General features: G+C 38.4%; 2 protein-coding genes and 1 non-coding gene across 3 annotated transcripts in view; 2 read left to right on the top strand and 1 right to left on the bottom strand.

Moving 5' to 3' along the window:
* Nucleotides 1-1,877: 1,877 nt before the first annotated feature.
* On the bottom strand, nucleotides 1,878-11,453 carry coro1b (coronin, actin binding protein, 1B). Its single transcript, XM_062065238.1, is given in 13 exon segments — nucleotides 1,878-2,460; nucleotides 5,210-5,332; nucleotides 5,334-5,458; nucleotides 5,461-5,515; nucleotides 6,682-6,739; nucleotides 6,808-6,953; nucleotides 7,037-7,141; nucleotides 7,370-7,489; nucleotides 7,560-7,741; nucleotides 8,605-8,734; nucleotides 8,868-8,990; nucleotides 9,073-9,284; nucleotides 11,184-11,453. Coding segments are annotated over 12 exon segments (1,494 nt in total). The 5' UTR covers nucleotides 9,277-9,284; nucleotides 11,184-11,453; the 3' UTR covers nucleotides 1,878-2,337.
* A 1,106-nt stretch (nucleotides 11,454-12,559) lies between these two features.
* Nucleotides 12,560-12,648, top strand: trnar-ucu (transfer RNA arginine (anticodon UCU)). The gene is given in 2 exon segments: nucleotides 12,560-12,596; nucleotides 12,613-12,648. It is a non-coding gene; the product is annotated as a tRNA-Arg (tRNA).
* Nucleotides 12,649-13,119: 471 nt separating this feature from the next.
* Nucleotides 13,120-20,162, top strand: part of LOC133661771 (oxysterol-binding protein 1-like) — a 26,353-nt gene continuing 19,310 nt past the window's right edge. The window contains exons 1-8 of the mRNA XM_062065237.1: nucleotides 13,120-13,533; nucleotides 13,751-13,923; nucleotides 13,996-14,204; nucleotides 18,076-18,244; nucleotides 18,320-18,431; nucleotides 18,942-19,119; nucleotides 19,180-19,291; nucleotides 19,377-19,434. Of these exons, the coding sequence (XP_061921221.1) occupies nucleotides 13,787-13,923; nucleotides 13,996-14,204; nucleotides 18,076-18,244; nucleotides 18,320-18,431; nucleotides 18,942-19,119; nucleotides 19,180-19,291; nucleotides 19,377-19,434 (975 nt within the window). The 5' untranslated portion in view covers nucleotides 13,120-13,533; nucleotides 13,751-13,786. The remainder of the gene's footprint in view (nucleotides 13,534-13,750; nucleotides 13,924-13,995; nucleotides 14,205-18,075; nucleotides 18,245-18,319; nucleotides 18,432-18,941; nucleotides 19,120-19,179; nucleotides 19,292-19,376; nucleotides 19,435-20,162) is intronic.

Here is a 20,162-nt window from a genome sequence, read left to right as displayed (position 1 = left end):
TTTATGTACTTTTGATCTAATGACGGCGAAATCATTAAAGGCTCACAATTTTTAATCCATCCAAAAGTAAAGAAAACTTGGATTATTTCACTTTATGTACTTTTTTATGCCGAAAGAGGCGATTTAAAAGAGGCGATTTCAGCCACTTCGGTGATTACAGCCGAGTTTAGATATACTTTTCGAGACGAGTGACGTAAGTGAGTGACGTAAGCGCGCTCCCGCGTCAGGGGGTGCATTCTATGGCAGGGGTGCGTTTTCAGGCACAACACCTCCAAGCTAATGTCACGTGGCTGATGACGTCAGCTGCAAAGCCTACCTGGAACCTTTTCGGGGGCGGGCTGTGCTGTCGATTGTTGATTGGTTGAACATAGTGCTTAACATAGTTGTTTCTAAAACTTTTTTCAAACACACGACCGCCAAGAATATGTGCTACGATTTTTTTATTTCTTATTTTTTTGTGTATTTCAATTACAAAAACTTGACATAAAATAGATAGTTACACCACCCTGTCAAAGGCCTTTTTTGCATCCAGTGATATCACTGCCTTTTGAGTGTTGGAAGCAGGCCCACTGTACAATATATTTAAAAAATGTCGAAGATTAGAAAAGGAGTACCTACTTCGAATGAACCATGTTTGACCCCATTAATAATAGTGAATAGTGTCACGACGTAAAGCTATGACAATCATTTAAAATCCACATTAAACAGGTTAATAGGACGATACGAAGTGCACAAAGAGGGATCTTTTCAAGAGGAGAGAAATTGACGCTTGGTTAAGCGTTTGTAGGAAGTGGCCATGATTGAAATGATTCATTGTACATATCCATTAAGGGGCAAGTTTACGCCAAAACTTTTTTTTTTAAATTCGGAAGGGAAACCATCCCAGAGATTTACCGCTTTGTAGTGCTAATGCTGCAACATCCAGTTCTGCAGCAGTGACTGGTCTCTCCAATTCCATTGCAGCGGACTGATGAACTGAGGGGATGTCCAGATTATTTAAAAAAGCCATCCAGCTCTGGAGTAAAACATTGAGCAGACAAGTATAGCGATGTATAAAAATCCTTAAACATTTTTATTATCTCAAGGTCATCAGTAGTTACGCCTGAATCAGTTTGAATCTGCGTCATAATTGATCATTTCTTTCTTTGTTGGCTGTCATCCATTTCTTCTTCTCAGCACTGTCCTTCACATTCAGTCTGTTAATTCCCACACTTTAAAAAAAAGTTATGTATCTCTAACTGTAATATAATGCTAGCGAGTAAGACCAGACATTTTGGCCAGATTTTTTGGGGTTCACTGTGACATTTTCTATGCTAATTGAGCCGATGCTTGTAACTCAAAGTTTTGCTTGTAATTTAAAGCTTAACAATTAGCCGAGACAGCTCTAATCACAAAAGACTCTTAAATTGAAATAATACTGTATTGTCATTGGAAAAACAGCAAAATAAGACGTTTTGTTATTTATGGCATGCGTATTATCGACACCTACAGCAGTGGAGTGGAAAACTATCAACAACAAATGACTTTTTTTTTTAAAAATGACAATCATTTTTATTTATGTTTTTATGGTAACAGTGATGGTTTAGTTTATTTCAAACATGCTTAAGAAGGCAGGAAAAAAGGGCTTATGGAAAATCTGTGGAGGGTTCTGAAATGTTGAGCTGCCAAGCAAAGGCACACACCTTTGGAGACTGTCTGGAAAAAAAACAACAGTTTGGCAAAATGTATTCATTCAGTAAATGTAGTAGTCAAATTTCTAGTCATATTTTTTACACACTTTTTCTTGTAAAATGTATTATTTTTCCTTAAAAATACTACAAATATTTTCTTATAAAACTTTGTTTTTGTTTTCACACAAAAAATGACAACAGTTTGTTGGATGAATACAAAGGAGTATTTATTTTTTTGTTAAACAGTCTCTACAGCCACATGGAAAGATTAGTGCATGAATGTTAGTGACAAATTTATTTGTTGAAAAAAAACCAATACATAGCAAAACAAACAAAAACAAAAAAAATCACATTTCATTGGGTACAGTATATCACATAATAAACCGCCATGTCGCTACTTGTTTGGCTACAAAATATAATCTTATGGAAGTGGCTCAAAAAAACACAACAAAATTCATATCAAGTCAGTCACTATGTAAAAAAAACATGTTGAGGTCTGTCTGATATTTCACCACAGATCATAGCAGCGTCCAACTACCTGATTAAATAGCCCTAATGGTGAAAAAAATCATCTATCTGCAGACGATGCACCACTCTGTGCTACAGTATTTTGGTACAGTGAACGGCTAATAATCATAATATAATAGTAACAACAATAATAGCAGTTTTATACGTCGCCGTCCTCAATGCGAGCTAGCTGGCGCTCCAGGAGCTCGATCCTCTGACTTTGAGCAAGAACAACAGCACGAAGCGCCTTCATCTCCGACAGCAGTTCGCTCAACACATCATCCTAGAAAACATTCATAGAAATAAAAATATGTCCTTTTTATATGGTGTAATTTCAAAATAAATTTTTAAAGACAGATTTTTTAGGGTTGTAGAATTACAACTTTTTTTTTTATAACAGCAAAACTTTGGTCGTAATGCTACAACTTTTGTCCTGTAAGAACTTGGATTGTCACTAGGGATGGTTACTGTTCACATTTGAATCGATACGGTACCAATTCCAGGTATTTAGAAATCCTTTCCAATTTTCTGTACCTTTGTGTGTGTTAATAAATATTAGGCAAATCGTTTTTGATAATAAAATCTAATGTTCTATTGCAACATTTAAAAAATAACTGATTATGATAATTGCTGTCCAGTTGTTATACATTTTATTGTGACATTTCTGAGTCATTTCAAGTACGACATTAAGGGCCTGACTTACTAAAGGTTTGCATGTGCAATAACACGTGCAAACTTGATAGCACACGCAAAGCTGATCTACTAAACGTGTGCAAAGTGGATTGCGTCTCTCAAGTGAGTAGAATCAGAAGTGCAATCCATTTTACGTCTCGGTCTTCATTAATATGCAAAATATATGCCGATCATCAAAAAGCCCACAATATTGTGAGGAGAAAATGCAATTATAATTATTTAGCACGCGCAATGTAATTTTTCAACACTCATCACCGTTTTGCGAGCACTATTTTGCTTTGTTTGAGCACGTGTCAGTGCTTGTGCTGCAAAGACTGACAATAGACAGACGAGAATCTTGCGTCCTACATGTGTGTCAACATTATGGACGGTCAGAAATAAAAACATATAAGACATATTGTCTATTCATCAATTCTTTTTATAATTTTATAGCTCCTGGATGACTTAAGGGGCTGATTAAAATAAATTCAATTGATTCATTTTGGTGTCTTCTGGCATTTTTTTAATGTCATTAATTTTTTAAATTTATGAAATATCCATCCATCCATGTTCTATCGCCTGTCCTTGTTGGGGGTGAGGGTGGGGGCTGGAGCAACACGCCCACTCATAGTACACGCTATTTTATTGTTTGAACACAATGTTTAGCGTGTGCTATTGGAATCTTAGTAAATCAGGCCCCAAGTTGCAAATATAGTTGCAAGTCCAAGACATTAGATGTCAGTAAAACTATGAAAATAAACAAATAGTGCAAAAAGACACTGCAACTATGATAACAAGTTTTAGGTTATTTGATGTAGTAAAAAAACTAAACACACAAATAAAATAAATGACAACAAGTACAACACTATTTGGAGGTTGTGGTGTTGTAGGTTGACTTTTTTCTGCTTCATTTTGAGACAAAAAAAGAGCAAAAATAACACTTTTCCTTCACCAACATTTATGTAAACGTCGTATACTATTTATTAACGTAATAGATGGGCATGCCAGATTTTTTTAATTTTAATTTTATTTCTTTTTACATTTTCTTTAATTAACGTGACGTATCTTGACGGATGGATGCATGAGTATTGTATTTGGATACATTTTAGTATTGATGCTGTTTTGAGTGTTCATACTGTTGACAACCCTAATAATAACACCATTTTTTTCTGGAAAAATAACTTTTTTTCACCCATAGATGTCATTTAATTATTACAAAAATATGACTTTTTTCTCTTAGAATAAATATTAAATAAAATTTCTTGTAAAAAAACATTTAGACATTTTCTTTCTTGAATGAACTTTTACAGACTAACTCTACAAGTTCTTTTAATGTTTTTAATGTTATTTAGTTGTCTTATTACAACTTCATAGGTGTGTAATGACAATTTTTTCTTGGTGATATCACTTTATTTTGAAAAAACGTACTTCTGAATTTAGTGTGAAATACGAAACATTTGTTGTTATGACTTTATTCTTTAAAACATCTTTCCACGCTAATATGCAACTTTATTCTTTAAAAACAAATACGACTTAATTTTTTGTGTCTTTCTTTATTACTGTAAAATGAGATTTTCTTTTAATATTATTACTTTGTTTGTCTAAAAATTCAGAGAATAAAGAGTTATATATCGTTATTGTTGAATAAATAATAATTTATTGGAATATTGCAATTGTTCATTAGCCTATAAATCCTGACTTTATTCTGTTCAAAATTGACTATATCCTTGTAAAATTTAATTACTTAAAAGTTTGACTTTACTTTTGAAAAATACGCCTTTTTAGGTGTCATTAAGACTTTTTTACATGATGGATTATAACTATTATTTTAGTAAAATTATAAGGGTTTTGATGTAACATTACAGCTTTTTTTCCCTTGTAAAATTCAGCATTTTTTCCTGTTATATCATAACTTTTGTTGTTGTAACATTACGAGTTATCTGATGTTCTTTTAGTGTGACTTTAACTTTTTTCTTGTACATTTTTTATCTCATATCATAACATTTGTAATTGTGAAATTATGTTTTTTTTCATGCCATCTCACGTGCCTCCTGTGCTGGTATGACAATGACAAGTTTCTTGAATCCTCAAACTTGTTTATTGTCAAATTCCAACTATTTAGGGCCCGAGCAGCGGAGCAAGCATCGCAGGTGGGATGCAGAGCACCGCAAGGGCCCTATTGAAATTGCTATGTGTAATTTTTTTACTTTTATTTTCCTATCCTAGCGGTAGTTGATGTGATGTTATGGCTTCTCTTGCAAAATTGTGACATTTTCTTTTAATATTCCAACGTTATTAAGGTAAAAACTATGGCTTCTATTTTTTCCTGTAATGTCTTAACATACAGTATACCGACTGACCTCTCTCTTAGACCTGTCAATGTTCCCGGTCGTCTCTCTGGCGGTGACGCGTGCCTCTTCCTCTTCGACTTCTTTGGCGGGCGGCGTAGAGCTTGGAGGGGGTGCAGCTCCGGTGCCAGAGTCCCTGCGAGATGAGTTTGGGCTTTGTCCTGATAGTATCTCTTGTGCTTGGACGTCGCGCCGCATAGCCTCCGCTCAGGGTGACCAAGATTGGGGGTGCGTCCTGACCAGATATCCACTCATCTGCAGGAGTGCTGGTTCTAAGCCGGCCGTGTCCGGGTAAAGGTCTCCTTGGAACAGATCAGACTGCAAGAACAAAGTCGTCATGTTTAGCAGGTACAAATGAGTAAATCACTTTACCTAGATTTACAGATAGTTCCTTTTGGTTTGCAGTCTTTGGTATTGTTGTTGAAGACTGGAACCGTGTTGCCAAAGTACAGGAGGGTGGCCCAAAAAGTTTTTAAGTGTTTTCTGAACTGGTGGCCCCTCATGGGGCTGAGAGGCCTGCTACTGAGGGGTGATACAGTCCTTGGCCCAAACAGTAAGAGGGACACCAAGGAGGGAATTTGTGCTTGTCGGCTTAGACTGCCACCCTCGACTCCCCAGAACCCCAGGAGATAAATGGATGGCTAAAATTTATGTCTCAGTCTCCTTTGTGGTACCAGACACTCTATTATTATCAACCAATCAAAGTTTTTTTATACAGCCCTTAATCCCAAGTGTCTCAAAGGGCTGCACAAGCCACAACGACAACTCAGATCCCACATTATGACAAGGAAGTCTGTGTTCCTCTGCAACCTGGACCATGATAAGCGGGTAAATATATGCACAGCTCCATCCCCAGTTGTAGTATTACAATGGAGCTGTATAAAGTGGCGGCAAAGACAGGGAAGTTTGGACTTACTTGTGACTCACAACCCAAAAAAGCAGAGGAAAATGGATGAATGGAAGGGAAGGACCACTGTCCTGTGGTACCAGTTTCTGTTAATATAGTGGACCTGGAGGAGGACACCCGAAACAAAATGGATGGATGGAATAAATGGAGCGGTCCCCTTTGGTGTACCAGTCACTGTAGTACGAAGGACCTGAAGGTCCACCACTGCCACCCACAACTGAAGAAGTAGTTGCAAAATGGATAAATGATATGGACATTCCCGTCCATTTTAGTGCACCAGTTGTAATGTAACGATGGACCTGGCCAGAGACAGGACATTTTGTGATTTTCCACTTACCCTGATTCAGAAAAGCAAAAAAAAAAAAAAAAAAAGGGAAGGATGCACCCTGTATGTTTTTGGGTACCACTTATGGTATCATTGTGGCGACGGCCATACACAAGGAAGTCTGGGTCTGCTGGCAACTCGGACCCAAATAAGTGGAACAAAATCGACAGTGTATAGAGATAGTTCTTTGAGGGTATCTGTTGCAGTTTTACTTTGACAGTCTGACTACATTTATACATTGGAGCGCCTTACCTTTCTTGGTACGGTCATGGAAATGGGTTCAACCTTCCTTTCATGCAGTTTATAGAACCTGCATAGAACATCAGCAAGTGTTGAAGAAACATCCTTACAAATAACCCCTCTCCCCAATAATCCTACCTTGCAATTTCACACTTGTTGACATCCACACCTCTCTTACTGAGGTAGCCTGCCCCCCTCTGGGGCTCCTTGCTGCTGTACAGACTGAGGAAGTGAACATAGGGTGACTCTTCCGTCACCTCAAAGTAGCGGATGGTGCAGTCGCCCTGAAGGACACCCATGAAAACTGTTAAGTCTCAAGGGGGGTTATTAAAAGAGCAATTTGTTAGATAAGATAATAATAACAAACCTTTCCCAACAGGTAAACCATGTTGGTGTCTGGATCATAAAAAGGTAGAAGTACACCATTGCTCGTATCCATTTCTTGTACGGCCATTGGCTCTGAGAGATCTTTCTGGAAAAAATAACACAAAATATTAAAAAGGTAACATTTATTTCACATTTGCAGGAAAATGTTGGTATCATCCACACTTATCAACGTTGTGTTTATCTTTGGATTGTTAGCATTGTTATTTATAGTTAGCATATTAGCCTAATCATATATAGCATTATCACATTTTATCAGTCACATTTTAGCGTCTGAACAAACCACTATAAAATTGTATGTTATTGTACTAATTACCATATCCCATAGTGCAAGCTGTCTCTCACTCATACGGCTGAATCCCGTGGTCAAAATCTTTCCATCAGAGAGGAACACAGCTCTCATAGGTCTGGTGCCATCATGGACCTTCTCTTTCACCTGAGATTACACAACAACATTAATGAGGTTTAATGGAAGCACTCCCCCAAGTGGCTATAGGGATCATTACTTTGAGGACAGTGCCCCTGCGGGGGTCGATGACACGTAAGGCCTTGTCTTTGCACACAGTGCACACGGCGCTCCCGTTCTTGTTCCAGCTCACGCTGTAGATCAGGTCCGGGTGGGCGTCGGTCAGCTGGTACACCAGCTCACCTGTGCCCACGTTCCACACCAGCATCACATTGTCACAGCCTTTAGTGGATAGAAAATAAACACACACAAAATAAACACATTAAAATCTATTTTCCCCAAAGGAAGTGATGGAAGTAAAAACAATCTGTTTAAGTGTCAAGCTCATACATTTATTAGCTTTGCAACCAAACAGGGAACATTATAACATTTTAAACAATAAAGAAAATGTATGAGCTTTTTCTTCTTCCTGCTCCTTTTTGTACTCACCATATTTTTATTTTTTTTACTTTTAATGTTATATTTTTTTACAGATGACAATATTGTATTTGTAGATGCTATGTTGTTTAAATTGTGTAGTATTTTTTTGTTTTTTAAGTTCAAATTACATTGTTTTTTAATTCTATAAAATATAAAATACAATTTAAAATTTTTTTTTAATTACATTGAGTTTAATTTTATTTTATTGAAACAGTAAAAAATTAGACTTAGAGACTTAGACTTCCTTTTATTGTCATTCAAATTTGAACTTTGCAGTACAGATAAGAACGAAATGTCGTTGCATTAGCTCATGGTAGTGCAGAATAAAAGAGCAATAAGGTGCAGATATAAATAAATAGATTACTGTACAGATAAATATATTGCACTTTTGCATATGCATCCACGTTTATGGATGTATGTTATATTGTCTTTGTATGCATTAACCATATATTGTATCTACCGAAATCACAAAGAATGTTAATCAGTCAATAAAAAAAATAGAATATACGGTTTAAAAACTGTTTCAATTTTATCATTTTTAGCTGGTATACAAACACTAACAAACTTTAGTGACGTATTTTCTAGAAAATAAATAAAATGTCCGCTCTCCGGTTCTTCCCGTTTTTCTGTCGTATTAAAAAAAACTTTTAGAAAAATGCCGTTACCTGCGGTTAAGAGGATGTTGAAGGCTGTGGGGTGCCACGCCAGAATGCCCACCCTTTTACTGTGCCCCTCAAGGGTGACGATAGCCTCGGTCATGGGTGCCATCAGGCCTCCGTCAGGGATCTGCCACACCTGGAAATCATGTTAGCCACTGCTAGTTTCTGATAGGGTGAGGGGTACTTCTATTGAAGCCAGGAAAGATGCCAACATGCTATGCTACCATGCTATGAGCGGACTACTGGTAAAAAGACCAGCATCAACAGACCTTCACGGTGCAGTCCTCTGAGGCACTTGCTATGATATTATCATCATGAGGAGACCACTGGATGTCTAACACAGGCGCAGCATGTCCACACACCATTGGACAGGACTGATCGATCCTGCCGCTCTGTTTTGGCGACAAAAAATATGTAAATTCTGTCAAAAAAATAAGGCATCTCCGAATGCATCGAAAAAGATGCTAACTGGACCTTGCCGATAGGGACGACAAGGAAGGCTCCGCCTCCACCCGCTTCCACAATGACGGCGACGAATTTGGGGTTGACAGCGCACAGCGGGCTGTCCCACGTGACGCGAGACACACGTACGTCGTCGATGCAATGTTCGGCTTTCCACGCCTGAGCGAACACGTGGCGGAACTTGCTCTGCCGGACCACGCCTCGCCGGAACGACATTTTTTTTACTGGAAAAAAACAGAATGAATCAGTCATACATTTGCATGGTCTTACAGTACTGTATTTTCTACCTTACTGAATTTCCTAATAAATTCCTGAGAACCATCGTCATTTGTGGACATTTGTGTTTTGCAAAACAAGGCTATTTTTTTCTGATACTTGGAACTCTAACAAAAGAAATAGACATAAACAAACAGTGGTAAAGCATTTAGTATCTGGCCTACACACCCTGAAGGAGATATACGTATGCATGGTCTCACGGTATTATATATGATACCAAACTTCTTATAACAGTAAAAAAAAAATGTTTTTTTTTTACACTGTAAGGAAAATCAAATATGTATTTGCAGTAAGGCATTTTTTTCTTAAAGCACTATTGCATGGTCTCACGGTATTTGCTATAACATACCTCCTCATACAGTAGCTGGATGCATTTACTTCGTAAACCGCAAAGAAAATAAGGCATCCAGTAGAGATAAGGCTTTGGGGGAGCCTTTTACATGAGTCTAAGGCAGGGGTAGGGAACCTAGGGCTCACGAGCCAGATGTGGCTCTTTTGATGACTGCATCTGGCTCTCAGATAAATCTTAGCTGACATTGCTTAACACGATAAGTAATTAATAATCCCGCTGGAAATCACAGTGTTAAAAATAAAGTTCAAAATATAAAACATTCTCATCCATTTTAATCTATCCATCTGTTTTCTACCGCACCTGTTCAAGGTTGCGGGTGGCTCAGCCAATCCAATCAATCAATCAATTCCTTTATTGTCATTGTCATAATTACACTCAAGTCATACATGTCAACGAGATTTTGTTTGAGCAAAGCTGTCCTTCGGGGTATAGGAGGGTCGCATTAATGGTAAGAAGTATTTCATTTATTATTGGCTAGCTTCAGAATACCAATGTTATTAAAAAGAATAAGAGACTTTTTGTACTCTAAAAATGTTGGTCTTACTTAAAAATGCACGCATTTAGTTGTATTCAGTGTTAAAAAATATTATATGGCTCTCACGGAAATACATTTTACAATATTTGGCTTTCATGGCTTTCTCAGCCAAAAAGGTTCCCGACCCCTGGTCTAAGGTATTTGCTTTGGCACTGCATTTCCTTTTACGGTTGCCAGATGTGATTATTTACAAAAGCAATAGGGTTTTTTTTGTTTACGACCTAACAATATCTGCAAGACACTATGAAGGGGCTAGATAGCATGGTTATTATTTACTCAGGTGCAGGTGTTTGTTATGAGTTTATTAGCTCACAACCTCTATATATTCAGTGTTTCCAAGTTCACTGCCTCTCGGTAGCACATATGCATGGTCTCACAATGTTTGCTATGATACAATTAGTGGCCATTATGGCCTGTATACTACTTAACTGTAGCTTCCAATCAGATTAAGAACATGTCATCCCTATTCAGATCCCAGTTGTGCTATCTAAATTGTTTTTTTTCTTCTCATTTTCAAATACATTACAAATATGTTAGCAACACTTACCAACATATTTTTATTATGTTATTGTCTAGATTGTTTACGTTTCTTTTGATGTTGACTTATTTGTGTATATAAATGTTTATAAATATTTTACATGTACTGCTGTTAATGCACTGTAAGGCAACACCGTTTTTTGTGTTGCACTTATTAATGGCAACAAACGTTATAATGGTGCACATTAGAATTTTCAGACTTATTTGAATAATAACAGCACTCAGTGGAAGCACAATAGATCCCTTTATATAAACCCCAAACAATATGTAGCGGAATTTGGGCCTACGTGGAACATTTATTTTGTCCTGCTGGCAAAGGCAGAGGAATAAACAAGCTTTATTACCTTTTCGGTGGTGGAAAAGTGCGCATGCGTGTAAAAAACAATGGATAGTCTCAAATAATAGTAATAATGGTGAGCCTACCTTGTTGATGTTATCCAGTAATTTAATTAGCCACGCTGTGAGAAGACGAGGCCAATAATAAAATAATCCAGGAGTAATCCAAATCCCCAATCCACGTCGATTGAAAGCAGTATAAAACGCTTATAAAACCTTTATATTTGGCTTGGTTTTGGACCTTAATGTCAGTTATTACGCTGCGACATATTCGCATGCATTAAGCTAGCTCGCCTTCCCATTAACGGAAAGCCGAGAGATGCGTAGAGTTAGCTTTAGCGGCGGTCACGTGACTCTCGTAAACCAATCATATCCGTTTTCGAGTGCTAAATTGTTAAACACTTCGACAATTAAACAGCTGTAATGTAACATGGAAGATAAATAGGGCGATTTCTAATACATACTCACATGGTAATAACTTAAAGTTAGTCAAATATGTCACGCCACGCCATTTGGAAACATTATTTTTTAACGTTCTATGCTGTTTTAATGGTGAAGTGGATTTAAAACTGCATACCCCATGATGCATTCGCGCAGCCATTTTGAGCAGTAAAGACACCGAGCCGCTAGAGTTCGTTGTTCTTCCTAGTCCATCCATCCATTTACTACCGCTTGTCCCGTTCGGAGTCGCTGGGGGTGCTGGAGCCTATCTCAGCTGCATTCGGGCGGAAGGCGGGGTACACCCGTAAAGAATAAAAATAATTTACAAATATCCATCCATCCATCCATTTTGTACCGCCTCGTTTCAAAATGTCCATGACATTTTTAATTAAGCTAAAATATATAGATGGCGTACATTATGTGATTATTATAGGACTGTTATCGATTATTATTATTATTTTTTAAACCAAATCACATTATTTTTCTTAATTATCCACCCAGAAAAGTATATACGGTCGCCAACATAGAATAGTAGATTAAAGTAATCTAATCTAAACTGTTTTTGCCCAGTAATGGGTTTAGAAAATATGAGTCCTAGCAACCCCTGCGACCCCAAAATGGACAAGCGGTGGAAAAGGGATGGATGGATGGACTCGGCCTGGTGCGCGTAGGGGCGGGACAAAAAAGTAAATTTTCGCGCTGTGATTATACGTCCCAAAGATGGAGCTGGAAATTTGATAGGCGTTTGGAAATATTTCTGCTGGGAGATATTTAAATCAACAAGTAAAGCTTTACTTGCATTTCCAAAGTCGCTTTTCCCTCTAAGCTTAGCGTTGCCATGTTGAAAACACTTTTCAGAGCTGAGCGAGGATCTTTGAATATGAAAGAGTGCAAATGATACAAGACATGTAAACATGTGGTCTACTGGAGAAAACTACCTGTGGTCGGTGAAAATGAACACAAACGTACACCGTGTTGTTGTAAAAGAGATATGAATGCCACAGCTGAAACGACCAACAGGTGGCTCCGTGGCGCAATGGACAGCGCATTGGACTTCTAGGTGTAGAACGCAGTAATTCAAAGGTTGTGGGTTCGAGTCCCACCGGAGTCGCATTTTTTTCGGAGTCGAATATAAATTCATACACACTTCAAATCGAAGGCAACTCCTGCTTTAATAATAAAATCAAGTCTACCCCTGATTTTTATGGTCCGTTAAAAAAAATGTTTTTTTTCAAAACAAAATTATATATATTTTTAACCTGTTTTATTTTGTGTATTTTATCAATGAGATGTCTTCATCTCGACATTTTTTTAACTAAGGATGTAAAAGTGACAAGCTGTAGAAAAGGATGGATGGATGGTTAGATGTGTTCACAGTGATTGGATCGCGCCTGGGTATTTTTTATTACACATGAAACAAATCACCCATCCATTTTTCTACCGACATATTCGAATACTTTCACAGATCACAGTTCAAGTATTACTAATCGTTTAAAAAACTAACTCAGTACATAAAGCAGGAAACCAGATCCGGGTAACTGTTAAAAAAAACTTCTCCTAGAAAAGAGCAAAATAGGGAAATTCCCATCACTAGTAGCACGTCACAACTGTTAGATGGTCTTCGCAAGCGCTGGGTGTTTGTTTCTTTACGACCCACAATCTGTGTTACACCCACAGCTTGCTACTATTTAGGCTAGTTAGAGGTAGCCTAGCTAGCTTATAGTAACGTGCAGCTACCTAATGAAACGTTATATACTTGCGTATTGAGAAATGTTTATTACACTTAATGGTGATTTATCAGTTTGTAGCCACCGCTGCTGTTATTTCTGGACGTTTTGTTTTGCTGTATTTTGTCCGGCGTTTTCACCGTTAGTCTCCTCCCGTTGGGTTCGCTTTAGCACCACCATGAGCTAATAAGTAGCCATCTTACTTTGAGGGTATATGGGTGTCATAATTAGCAGTAACTTCACCGGGTGAACTTCAAGGACACGTCAAGGTAACAAGATACGTGAATACAAATGCGTTTAATTATTTTTTAGTTTGTATTAAAAAAAAAATATAGATTGTTTGCTAGCTTTAGCTGTCAAACTTCCTTGTCAGTGAGTTAGCCAGCTGGGTTGAACTTTGACCGGTTACGTGACACACCAACACACCGCGTACGGACCAAACAGCAGTGAATCATCATTTAAAATGTCTTCGTTTTGGCTCCAAAGGTTCTGTATATTCGTCTCTGGGTTTTGGGGGTTGTGATGTCTGAGCCCACCCCAAAGACACCCACCCCTGCTGGAGACACGTATAAGGGATGGGTGTTCAAGTGGACAAACTACATCAAGGGTTACCAGAGGAGGTGGTTCGTCTTAAGCAATGGCTTGTTGTCCTATTACAGGTAATCATATTCATATAAAGCCTGTTTTTTCCACTGCATAAATTAACTTGTTTATCTGTTTTGATAAAAAAGGACCCAGGCTGAAATGGGCCACACGTGCCGCGGCACCATCAACTTGGCGACAGCGACCATCACAGTGGACGACGCGTGTAATTTTGTCATCTCTATTGGCGGCGCACAGACGTATCACCTGAAAGCCAGCTGTGAGGTGGAACGCCAGCGCTGGATTACAGCGCTTGAGCTGGCCAAAGCCAAAGCGGCCCGTATTCAGGCAGAATCGGGTAAGTAATAAACACCAAAAAAACTATTTTTTCCCATTAGGAGAAAATAATCTGTCCCAAAGTCAAACTGTGTTCATTCTAACTGTCAAATAAGTTAAATGTTAACATTTTATTGGATGTACAAGTATAAAAAGAAGTTGAACCCATCCATCCATCCATCCAATTTCTACCGCTTGTCCCTTTTGGCTTCACACAACCATTAAGCATGAGTGGAAGAAAGGTTTTTGTGTTATCATTCATATTCTCTGAAGAATGGCCAAGAAATCATAAAATCTCTCAGGGTATGTAAACTTATGAACACGACTGTATATGAAAACTTAAACTAGTAATTGAATATTAGTGGTGATTTAGAATAATCACCGATCGGACGATTTGATTTGGAGGAATCTGATTCGACGATCAACATCATAGTTCTAATCATCGGCCATTGAGTACCTACCCGAGGCCTCCTGTGTAGAGCAGGTGTGTTGGGAAGATGTTATGAGGTGGGGGACGTGAGGCCTGTTTGGGAAGCGCTGCCGTGAAACGCAGCTTTCCAGTAGAACTTGCTGGAAAGTTAAAATGTCTTAGGCAGGGGTGCGCCACCTCGGTGCAGAGATGTGACTTTTACAAGTTTGTTTGGGCAGGAGGCCTCTCTCACTGCTCCCCTTTGGCAGATTGCCCTACGGAAACTTTGATACCACTTTTACTTCCTCTAGTCAAGTTTGATCTCTGTGCTCCTTTAGAGCCGATGCCGGTCAAGCGACCAGAGGACCTCACTAAACTAAACCTCACTAAAATTAACTGTTTTTTTTGGAGTATTTTAGCCTTTTTTTCTAGGTGGAAAATGTAATAAAAGAGATGTCTTTGTTTGTGGGCATACCCATTGGCTGAAAACAGCCCTATTACCTGCCTAATGTAAAGTTTTATGACATTTTTCATAATTTCAATAAAACTGAAAGGTTATCTTATCTGTTAGGTTCAAACAAAACGTGCAGGAAGTTCCCAGGGTCAGCAACATTAAAACATAAAGTTTACTGAAAATGATGATAAAAACATTCTAAAATTGTGTGCAGTAACTTAAAGTTTGTACAATTTACCACATGTCACACCAAAGGGCCCTGAGCCACACTTTGACGCCAATGGTTTACTTTTTTAACCAAGATGGAAAGATGTTGCCAAACGACGGAAGAGCACAGTGCATCCAGAAAGTATTCACAGTGCTTCACTTTGTCCACATTTTGTTATGAAACAGCCTTATTTAAAAATTTTATAAATTAATTGTTGTCTTTAAAGTTCTACACACAATACCCCATAATGCATAATCCATTTTCTACCGCTTGTCCCTTTTGGGGTCGCGGGGGGCCTGGAGGCTATCCCAGCTGTAATCTGTGATAATTCTACCTAAATAAATGATTCTAATATTCTGTACATTACATGTTGTACAAGTTAATGATTTTCATATTGCTGCATGACAATGTTTTAACCTTCTCTATTAAATATTAAAATGTAATATTTAGCCTGCTAATCATTCTGTAATTGAATACTCGACCAGAACATCTTATAAGATAATTTAAACAATATTTCAGCCAGCCAGGAAACCCCCTTCCAACACCCCAACCGTCACTATATTCCTAAATTGATGTACTAGCCTTTCTTTACGTGCAAATATCACAAAATATCATTGCAAAACATCTCTGACAAAGCATGATCGTAGGACGTTTTTATTTTGTTAATGTCAGGATTTCCCTTCCCTAAATTGCCAAAATACCTGCGGCGTTAGGGGCGTGGTCGACATGACATTGCATTATTTGCTATGATGCATATATTCTATAAAAAGGCAAAAAAATGTGCATATAGATTAACAAACGGTAGAAAATGGATGGATAGTATTAACATATATATTTTTCTTACATATCGTTTTGTTCTATTTATAAATTGTTGCTAATTATTGTACAATGTACTTTTGTTGAGAATTTTTTTTAGAGATTTCTGTAATCCTATTAGTCACTCTTTTTTTTGATAAAAATTACTGGCACCAAATCCAGCATCTATTTCTGGTGTTATTCGCGACTGTACTTGTGTTTAGAGACTCTGTTTAGGCAATGTCGCGCCATGTCTGTGACGAAAAGCAAGGCCGACGTCACACTTGCTTCGCGTTGCTGGGAGCCTTTCTCTCATTAAAAGCCGCCAGTGTCATCTAAAATTGTGAAGATCACTGTTCGCGGGTATATCTCAAATTTATTAAAATATGTCCACAGCGCGGACATGCTGCCTCCGCTTCAGACAAACCCGCAAGTCTTTTACCGGACAAATTTTCCGTGCATCATTAGTCAATAGTGCGCAAATAATAAACTATTTATAGCTATTCATACTGTAACTATCTACTGGTGTTCATGTGTATGTTAGTGTATTGTGATGGTAATTTTCCCATGGTCTGTGAACACACAGTTTCGGCGGAGAATGAACAAGTGTCGTGTGTCTTAAAGTGAAGCACGGAGGCAGACGTATGTGCACGGAGAAAATACTTATTTGAATTTGGGCACGTTGTTATCATAAAATTGGCAATAAAAGCTAAAAACAAAGTCAGACTTTGTTTTCTCCTGGATGCTACAATACATTACATTACTTTATTTTGTTAGCTGTGGCGGCTAATATGAAGCCGTACATTAGGGAGGTACCCTAAATGTATTAAAACCGAATGTATAGCGTAGCGCTTTTTATCTGAACACTGAAGTGAAGCACCACCCAACTCTAGAGCGACGCACGCAGCAGGTGTTTGCTGCAGGGATGTCCCCTCTTCTCAAGGCAAAAAAATCTTTATTTTCTTGTCAGGAGAACAACTTGCCATGGCTTTGAACCTGATATTTCCATAAGGTAGACTTTCTATTATCAATTTCTGCTTTACTAATATATAGTGGTTTTCAAACTTTTTTCACTAAGTACCACCTCAGGAAGCACTTGGCTCTCCAAGTACCACCATAATGATCAACATTAAAATGCCGTAGTGTATTAGGCTTAAGTATTCATTAAAAACAAGTATATTTAATATTTTTGGCCAATGTAACATTACACACAGTTTGAACAGTAACACTGTGTTTGAATGTAGGAAAATGAAACACTTAAATCATTAATTAAATCTTTAGTGTACCACTAGATGGAGCCCACGTACCACTAGTAGAATCACGATGCTCTCTTGTTTTCTGGCAAACCAGGTGTGTTGTAAGGAGGAGTTATGCATATCGCCACAGTGCCATTATGTTTATGAGCTGTGGAGAACAGGATGTGCAAAATACGCATTTTTGGAGAGTCAAATTTAATTTAAGGTTGCTATGAATTATGGCAAACACTGGTGCGTTTTTAAGGCGATTCTCCACTCTGCAAACCTTTTCTCCTTACCACCGTGTGGGTGAGCACTGAGCAGAACTGTATGCCTTAACAGCTTTTCCTCATGATTGGCTTTTACCCTTGATGATGGTGCGTGTAACCCGTCATATGGTGCTTTGGGTTTAACTTTGCTTGAGATAGAGTAGTCACTGCAAGCGGAGGTGCGGCTGCATCTGTGCCAAAATAACCCAGTTTTGAATTAATCAAAATAGCGAATATCGGCCTGGCTGATAATTTGTATGTTGAAAATTAACATGACATCGTTTCAAACTCTAAACTTTTTTGCGATTTGAAGTTTAACTTTATCCCGAAAACTGAAGTTGAATTCCAAATTGTATAGGAGTAAAAAAAATCTATCTTAAAAGCAATACGTTGTAAACAGAGACTTCAGCGAATCTCACGAAGGAAGGTGGGTCTGTTGTTAATGTGAAGAGACTCGACCCCAAGGTACAGAGGCGATATAAATGTGCTCTCTTTTGTTTTCTCGATTGCATTGTGGAACCAGATGACTCTGGCGATGACCCTTCCCCATCATCCCCTCCCGCGGCTCCTGGACAAGGAGGGGGATCACAGAATTCCGAAGTCCAGTCGACGCTGAGAACCTTAGGAAGCAAAGTGGAAGATTTGAGCACATGCAATGACCTCATCTCAAAGCACGGCTGCGCTCTGCAGAGGTTCGGCCATCATTTCTTTGAAAACATGTTTTTTTCTTATTATACAGTGTGATGGAAATGAACTTCCTGCATTAGGTCTTTATCGGAATTGGACAGTTTACGTTTGACTGGCGAGGCAGGGGATAAGATTCGTCAGGTGACCGAAAGGGCCACCCTGTTCCGCATCACCTCCAATGCCATGATAAATGTAAGTGACTTGTCCTTTCTTTTAACGTAAATGCTAATTATGATTATTCTATTCTGCAAGTATATAAAACAAATATTTGTGTTACATTATATATTTCTGCTGTATTTTTCCTTTTTTGATGGTTTTGTTTTGGTTTATTTTATTTCTAAAATGTAACATGGGCCTATTAAAAAAAATGCCATCCGCAACTGCACTTTGGACTCCCCTGGTTTATATACTTATATTATTCTGCCCTCCCTGAATGTTTGAACTAAGCTTGGTAGCCGGGTAGACAATCTTTCAAATTAGAGATGAAAAAAACTTCCAATTGGAGGTTGTTTGATAGTCTCTACATTGAAGTGACTGTAAAACGATGCACACAAAGGAAAATAAGTATATTAACACATGATGTGAACATACAGTACATGGTAGAACATTTGGACAGATTCTTACATTAAAGTAAATAAAAATAATCATCAATATTAATCTTTGTTTTCCTTTTTTTCCTCTCTGGTGTTTTCTGCAACACAGGCGTGCAGAGACTTTCTGGCCCTGGCTCAGGCCCATAGCAAGCGATGGCAGAAGGCCCTGCAGGTTGAGCGAGAGCAGCGGGTGAGGCTGGAGGAGACTTTAGAGCAGCTGGCCAAGCAGCACAACCACCTGGAAAGAGCGTTTAGGGGAGCTGCCCAGCCCAACGCCAACAATAAAGGTAACTGACACTAATCAAATTATATTTATCATTAAAATTATATGAATTTTGTTGGTACAGTTGGTGCTGTTCAAGGGGAGGCCAGCGATGAGGACGATGAAAACGAGTTCTTTGATGCTGTTGAGGAGGCGCCTGAGTTCATCACGGTTCCCGCAGATCCTCACTTCCATAAGTCAGTACATATCAATGAAGGCTTTTGCCCATACAACAACAACAAACACTCTTTGTTTGTTGTTGAATTTGCCTTGTTTTCCCAGGAGGTCGAGTAGTAACGCTAGTGGGTTCAACAGCGAAATGTGCTCGGATGATCAGTCGGTAAGTGACGATGGCACTAAGTGAAATAATCTATTCCAGGGTCGAAACTGTAAAAAACAAAATGTGATTGCCAGGGTTTGTCAGTAACATAATACAAAAAGTTATAGGCTGATTTTCATGAAATTGTCAGGAAGTGTCCAAAATGAGATAAGGAACACGTGATTACTGTAATTTCCGGGCTACGAAGCGCACCTAATTTATAAGCCGCACCCATTTAATTTTTGGACAAAATTTATTTTTTACATGTATTGTGGCCTCACATGTCTATAGGCCGCAGGTGTACACATTGAAACATGAAATACTTACACAGGCGCTTGTGTTCATTCACAAATTTAATAAAACCTACCGGAGAGCACTGACTTCGCTGTCCTCCTGCGCGCTTAAACCGCTGAAGTCGCCTTTTTCAGCGATTTGCTGTTAACAGTGCTGGTGGATTTCTGTTTACGGGGTCAATATTCAGCTTTGAAGCTGTCTCGTGCATTTCGGCAGAGGGAAAAGAGGCATATTGGCGCTACTGTTCCTGGTGTTCCTAATATGATGGCAGGGAAGAAGTGCGAGGGAATGAAAGTCAGTGTAGGTGTTTGTGCATGTGAATGTTCTTCCGCTCTTCAGGGACAGACATGGTTTGTCACAAAGGAAAAATCCATACTTCGGCCATAGCATTGTATAAAGCGCAGGGTTCAAAAGGTGGGAACAAAGTAACGACTTATAGAAATTACGGTGTGTTT

This window comes from Entelurus aequoreus, linkage group LG12, assembly GCF_033978785.1.
Source record: "Entelurus aequoreus isolate RoL-2023_Sb linkage group LG12, RoL_Eaeq_v1.1, whole genome shotgun sequence".
In the NCBI taxonomy this organism is placed as follows: Eukaryota; Metazoa; Chordata; class Actinopteri; order Syngnathiformes; family Syngnathidae; genus Entelurus; species Entelurus aequoreus.
The sequence above is the reverse complement of the archived record's forward strand: the minus strand, read 5'-3'. Positions and strand labels throughout refer to the sequence as shown.